Consider the following 7,222-nt stretch of genomic DNA (forward strand, 5'->3'; position numbering starts at 1 on the left):
GTCCTACCCCCAAACCAGAGCAAGATATCTGCCCCCATGCTAAGCTCTCTGAATACTTTCTTTCTGTACATTCAGTATATTTGGTCCTATATACATCTATATACATCTGTCTACATATATATATATATATATATATTATCTGTTTCTCTTTCTTAGATAAACCTTTCATTTATATATCATAGCTTAATTCCCTGAGCCTCCACCTACCTCTTACCTGCTAGCCCAAGTAACACTCAAGGGTTTCATTGATTTCACCAGATCCCGCAGCACCACCCTTCCTCATCTTCATACCCTGAGTATCCTCCCCCATCAGTTGTGTTGCCCATCCTCTGAAATCTCCTCCCTTAAGATCTGTGCCCAGTGCTCTCCTGACATTCCAAGTCCATGGTTGGTGTGGTCAGGGATCCCATTTCTCATCAGACCTGGCTGCTTCTAAAGCTTGCCTGATAGCCTGAAAGATAATTTCAGCTCAGAGGAGAGGGGGGCTGTAGTCTAAAGAACCACTTAGGGTTGAGGGAGAGGGGCATTGCTCTCTGATGGGGCTTATGGGAGAATAAGCCAGGTTGTATTAAGAGGAGAGTATGATTTAAAGTGCAGTTTAAAGGAAAGTGTGGAATCATGCAGGAGAATCAAAAAGGTTAAGTCAGACAGTGTTCTCTTCTCATTTTGTTATCCAAGAATCTGAGGATTCTGGAGGCTTGGAATAGACAGCAGGGGAATGGGAAGAGAGTGTTTCCCTCAGGAGGGAAGCAGCTCTGTGCAGAAGAAACTTGATGGAGGATAACTTGCTAATGGATAAGAAGATACACACACACACACACACACACACACGTTGAAAGAAATCAAGTGAGTCTAACATTTGAATAAAGTTGAGAGCCCAGAAGCTGGCTCTTTGCCTTCTGTTCTCTGTCTCAGATTTTCAAGTTGTTCCGGTTCTTGTTTTCTTGAGAGCTAGGGAGTAATGGTGGGGTTTACAGTAAGTAGAGAATGAAGGGTCTTCATCTTCAAGATATAGTTAGTTGAGTTCAAGGAGAGATCAATATAAGAGGATCTTGTGCAGTTGTAGTAAATGGTGACCATGGGTCCAGCCTCCAAATTTTGTGGGTTTTTCTGTGAGGCTCTGCACACAGATGCATGTACTCATTCTGTATAAATGTGTAGCTTATAACAACTGGCTGGTCCACCTTAAATAAACTGCCACTTGATTCATACAGGGACTCTGTGCCAAACCATTTGGGGTGGGGGAGAGTGTCCCTTGGTACCTAGATGAGAACAGGAAGCACTCTTGGGATTTGGAGCTTTAGAGAAAGTTCTGGTGCCCATACACCCTTCCTGACCCCATACCACAGTCCCCATCAGGGAACAAGGAGTGGCTTGAGTCTGATCTCGTAAAGTATGCCTTTTAACTTGCCTGAAACTGGCTTCATAGCAGAGGAGAGGAGAGATGAGACTGATATTCATTTTATACTGTCTCAGGAATGGCTGAGGGAGACCATGGTTATTTGATCAGGAGGTATAATTTCCTTCCCTCCCAGCACTGCCTAACAAAATAGCTGGCACTTTTCAGAAGGGCACTGGGAGGGGTAACAGGGTGAATAGTATCTGCCAGCCACAGAGTCCTGCCTCTGCCCAAACCTTAACAAAGCATTGCCAATTCCCAGAAGCTCTATACAGCAGTCTGGAAATCGGAGAATGTACTCATCCCATTTGGTTGGTTTAACTTTCCTGGGGACTCTGTGCCCTGTGAGTCTAGTTTTAGTGGTAAGAGAGGAAGGCCCTTGCATTTTCTCCCCCTTCCTCCAAAGTTGGGTTTAGGTGAGAGTGGGCTGGGCAGGAAAGAATCAGAGAAGCCAGGGACAGTGTAATCTGGAACACCATTTCCAGAGCCTTCTATGGGGCCTGGGCGTTGGACTTTTTCCAGGGGAACATATTGGGGAAGGTCATTACTTTCATGGGACACAGGGAAACAGATCCCCCCAGGGCTGCCTGGAGGATAGGTTCAAGGTTTTAGACAATAGCTCTGCATTAGTCACCCCACAGTGAAGAGTTCAGTATTCAGGTCAGGAGCAGGTGTGGTGGCTGTGCCTGTATGCTTTATATCTCCCGGGTCAACTGCAGTTCTCTGGGAGCAGAGGCATCTATGTGGGAACTGGGTATCCTAAGAAAGTGTCCACTTGAGAAACTAGAAAGAGAACAATGGGGACCAAGTTCCCAGGTTATAGTCAGGAGTTGCCAACAGAAATTAACTACACCATGAAAAACCCTGGCTTCTTTCAACAGGTTTTGGTAGAGACTTCAGAATAAAATGATTCTGGACTCCTATATTTCTGAGGGCACAAACCCCAAAGGGGCCATCAGAGAGAGAGTCTTGCCTTAGGGAACTTGCTAAGTGGAAAGATAGGGAGGGGGCTCCAGCCTCAAAGCACCAAACTTTCTGCTGGTGGCAGTGAGAGGTGGCGGGGTGGGGGGAGCCTATCCATCCAACTGCATGGTCCTCCTAATGTCAGTCTCCAGGCATGGCTGAGGCCTTCTAAGCCACTTCAGCCTAATCTTCCCTCTCCTTCCCCCATCCTGGCTTAAGGGACGTGTGCATCTTGGGGTGGAAGTGCGGTGAGGTGAAGGGAACGACGGGAGGAAGTCCAGTTGGCCTAGACTACCCACAGGCCTCTGGGTTAAAGAAGAGGGAATGGAAAAGGGTGTTTCTGGGGCTCTCCAGTATGCCTGGGTAATATCCCTCACCCAGGGTGCCAAAAGAGGAAAAGAGACCAGAGGATGGGGAGGTGGGGAACCAAGCCATCAGACATTGCTGATGCGTACACTAATGGCACTGCCCTCCTTCTCAGCCTGCTCCCTTAATGACTCCTCCAACTTGAGCTTTTCAGGGTCTCTGTAGCGTACAGTGGTGTCGCGGAGGCCACTCGGAGAGGCTACTTTCACAACTTGGTCAAAAAGGCTAAAGTCTGCTATGTATTTGCCACTGGCTGACAGCGAGATGGCGGGTGTGAACTCGTAGCCCCAAAGGATCTCCTCCGGCAGGTAGGAAGTGCGCACCTGGCAGGTGGCGCTGGTGGATTCCACTGTCCCACTTAGGATCAGCACCAGCTCGAAGTCACCCTCACCACTGCGGAGGGGGAGGTCTTTCAAGGGACTGGTCTCATCCACCACATGGTAGAAGGTAAGGGGTAGGATGAGGAAGGGGCTGTCAGAAGCCGTGTCCACTTGGAAAGTCACATTGACCTGGTTGAGCCGGATGTTCTCACCCTCCTTTGTCTGGTGGGTCTGAAGCAGTTTGCCTGTCACCTGGCAGCCAATGAGGAGGCTCTTACGCATGTTGGCGACTCGGATCATAAGACAGGGCTTTCCATTGTGTGCAGCTACAACTGCATGCTGGCTGAAACGGATGGTCTCCGCCCGCTTCTTGGGCCGGGCAATCTTTGCCAGGAAGGTACCCGTGATGAAGATTTCCAGGATGGTGGTGAGCACCAGCTGGGCAATAAGAAGCACGATGGCCAGTGGGCACTCCTCACTGATGTAGCGGAAGCCATAGCCAATGGTGGTCTGGGACTCAAGGGAGAAGAGGAAGGCCCCGGTGAGTGTGTGCACCTGTACCACACAGGGGGTATGGTTGGCTGGGGGTCCCAGCTCCAGCAGGTCCCCATGGGCTACAGCTACCAGATACCACACCACACCAAAGAGGAACCAGGTGCCTGCAAAGGTTGCAGAGAAAAGCAGAAGCTTGTAGCGCCACTGCATGTCAATGAAGGTTGTCCACAGGTCCTTGAGGTAGAGGAAGCGCTTGTCAGCAATGTGCTCCATTCTCACATTGCTGCGGCCATCTTTTGTCAGGACTCTCCTCCGTCGTATCCCTGGGCCCATTAGGGGCCGGCTTTCTGTCTGAGTGGTTTGGCTGTAATACACCTTGGCAACCGACGTCATCTGCAGAGAGCAAGACAGCATGATGAGCGGTATTGCAAAAATCCAGCAACTCCCAGCCACCACCCAATGGGAAGGAAGAAGAAACATTCATTTTAGGGCCACTGATTTGTCCTCTTATTAGCAAATGTTTACTGAGCACTTGCTATATGCCAGCCACTGTAGTGCAAGATGCTGGAAGGTCAAAGATGAATCTGACAGCATCCTTGCTCACCAAGAACTCACAGCATAGTGAGAAAGATTCATGTTCAGTAAGCAAACAATTGCAGTACAGTCTGACATTTGTAATTCTTAGGAGAAGCAGAGAAGAAAGAGTAATGAGTTCACAGTTCCTTGAAGGTGGGAGTGAGACTAAAGAGGGCTCTACTGGTCTCCATTCACCACAAAACCAGTTCTGTGAAGATCTCTAATTCTGAAATAGGATCCCTCCCCACCCTCAAGAATGGCAGCAGCAAGAAAGACTATCCTGTTGAACTTCCAAGCCAGTCCCCCTTAACACACACATGCCCTTAATTTCTCCATTCTCTCCCCTACCTCCACATCAGTACCCACTGGTGATACAAAGATATTTGCCTGGCTCAGAAGATAGCAGAAACTACCCATTCTTCTACCCCTTAAGATGTTCTCTAAGCACCCAGCCCATTTCACTATTATTATTATCATTGTCATTATCATTATTATTGTCGTCATCTATTTGCGTCTTCTGGGGAAATTAGGTCCGGGTTAGGGTCTGGGGTGGTGTTGGGAAGAGCACAGACAGAACTGAGCAAAAATAAACAAGTGAAGGTGGGGGCTTCCCTGGTGGCACAGTGGTTAAGAATCTGCCAATGCAGGGGACACGGGTTCGAGCCCTGGTCCGGGAAGATCCCACATGCCACGGAGCAGCTAAGCCAGTGCGCCACAACTACTGAAGCCTGCGTGCCTAGAGCCTGTGCTCTGCAACAAGAGAAGCCACTGCAATGAGAAGCCCGCTCACCACAGTGAAGAGTAGTCCCTGCTCACCGCAACTAGAGAAAGCCCATGCGCAGCAATGAAGATCCAACACAGCCAAAAATAAATAAATAAATAAATAAAGTTATTAAATAAATAAATAAACAAGCGATGGTGGAGGAAAAACATCAAACTGAAGCCTCCTGGCAGCACAGGAACATTTTCCCAAGGACTGGGAGAAATGCCAGGTTGTAGGTGGCAAAATTGTCTTGACTGAGTGAAGTAGAAGAGTTAGGAGTGTATGTTAGTTTGTGGCTATGTCTGCACAAGTTCAAAGTCAGGATTGCTATTTACTCTGATAGTAGAAAGTGGGACAAGGCTCTGAAATAGGAGACAACTCACTTAATACAAAGTGCCTGGCACCCCTGCCCGAGGAATAACTTGTACTTTTCCATCAGAGAAAGAATTGCAATCACTTGAGCCCTTGGACTCTGGATCTGATGGCCAGACCTTCTGGGAAGGAGCAGGTGACCTCTGGGGAATTTAGTTCTTCTTGGAGAACACAGAGTGGCTCATCACGTTCTCCATTCTGAGAAGTCTATACCACTGCATTTTATCATTCTTCTTCACACTGCCCCTTATTCTATATTCTCATGGCCTTACCCCTGGGAAACTCTAAATTATTTGGGTCCATTCATATATCCACCCAAGCAGACACTAAATTGGAAATCACCAACAGATGAGAATCCCAGTATATTCAGAGGCAACCTGGAGCCCATTTTACACCACCCACTTGGAACTTCCATACACATGAGACTCCTTGCCCAGAACTGGATGCCATCCACTTCCCAATATCCTTGGCTACTTTGGAGCAAGAGGGAGGCTTTGTAATTCTGAAGTTTGAAGAATTGTTATTTAGAGCCCAAGTGAAGCCCCATTCAGTACTCAATAGTAGTAATATTAGTAAAAGAAACAACCACCACAAAGCCTGCATCTATGTACCATTCAAAGTTTACACGTTAGCATGCCTTCTCATTTGGCCCTCAAACTCGTGAAAAGATGTGAAACCTCTACAGGAGATTTTGAGGAACAGGGGAATCTAAAACAGATTCTAGGGAACAAAGGAAGTGCTGGAAAGTTGCGGATAAGTGAGCATAATTTTAATTTTCAAAAAGAAAAATAAAGTACATTTCACAAACTACAGACAAACAGATAAGGTATCAACCACAGGCAAGATTCTAGAATGGAACATTAAGATAGTGAATTCTTGGGCAGAGTGGGGGAAAGGTAGTTATCAGTAGGACCCAGCATGGGGTTACTAAGAACAAGTAACATCACATCACGCTAACTTAATTTCCTTCTATGACAAGGTTACTAAATTGGCAGATCAGAGAAATGCAACAGAGAAAGTGCATCTAAGCAAGATTTTGACAAGATCCCAAGTTAGGTCCTTGGGGATACGACAGAGAAAAATGAACAGAATGCTTCTCTAATTAGGTGACTTAAAAAATCAGGGCTTCCCTGGTGGCGCAGTGGTTGAGAGTCCGCCTGCCGATGCAGGGGACACGAGTTCGTGCCCCGGTCCGGGAGGATCCCGCATGCCGAGGAGCAGCTGGGCCCGTGAGCCATGGCCGCTGAGCCTGCGTGCGTGTCCAGAGCCTGTGCTCCGCAATGGGAGAGGCCGCAACAGTGAGAGGCCCGCATACCGCAAAAAAAATAAATAAATAAAAATAAAAAGTCAGTGTTACTGGTGAGTGGATCATGATAGCCTGGAATCAGTTTTCTAGCAATGTACCACCGAGCATTATCTTTGGCCTTGCCCTAGTCGATTCTTAACACTAATTTTATTCAAAAATATGGAGCACATGGCCATCAGTTATGCAGATGACACAGCTGGGACGGACTGCAAATGAAAGGTCTGAGGCAGAATTAGGATCCAAAAGGAGCCAGAGGAGTGGGCCAAATCGAGCAAAAAGGATAAATGTTGGATTACGTTTGGGTCCAAAAATTACCTGAGCAAGTTCTGCATTGGAAAGATGTGATCTCGTAAGCAGAACCATGAAAATGAAATTAGGCATTTCAGCAGAAAGTAATCCAGTGTGAGTTATTTTTGGTTGCCAAAAAAAGCAATGCAATCTTAAGCTGCTTTAGTTGAATTAAAGTATCTAGAATAAAATAAGGATTCAGTTGATTCTGCTCTGTTGATCCCACATCTGCAGTATTGAGTCTCACGGAGCAATCAGGACATGAGAGGATTCAGAACCAAATCATATGAGACGTGTTTGAAGGAAACGGGGAAGTTTACTTGGGAGGAGAGACGATCTGAGGGATATGAAGGCTATGTGAGAATATTTGGTTT

At 47.1% G+C, this 7,222-nt stretch overlaps 1 protein-coding gene across 1 annotated transcript; it reads right to left on the minus strand.

Annotated features, from left to right (window-relative positions):
- Positions 1-2,796: 2,796 nt before the first annotated feature.
- Positions 2,797-3,936, minus strand: KCNJ10 (potassium inwardly rectifying channel subfamily J member 10; the record flags this gene model as incomplete). The annotated part of the gene is made up of 1 exon (XM_082615240.1): positions 2,797-3,936. One exon carries the CDS (start codon positions 3,934-3,936, stop codon positions 2,797-2,799), a length of 1,140 nt encoding a protein of 379 aa, XP_082471366.1.
- Positions 3,937-7,222: the final 3,286 nt, after the last annotated feature.

The sequence above is a fragment of the Mesoplodon mirus genome (genome assembly GCF_964341445.2).
Source record: "Mesoplodon mirus genome assembly, chromosome: 3".
NCBI classification, from domain to species: Eukaryota; Metazoa; Chordata; class Mammalia; order Artiodactyla; family Ziphiidae; genus Mesoplodon; species Mesoplodon mirus.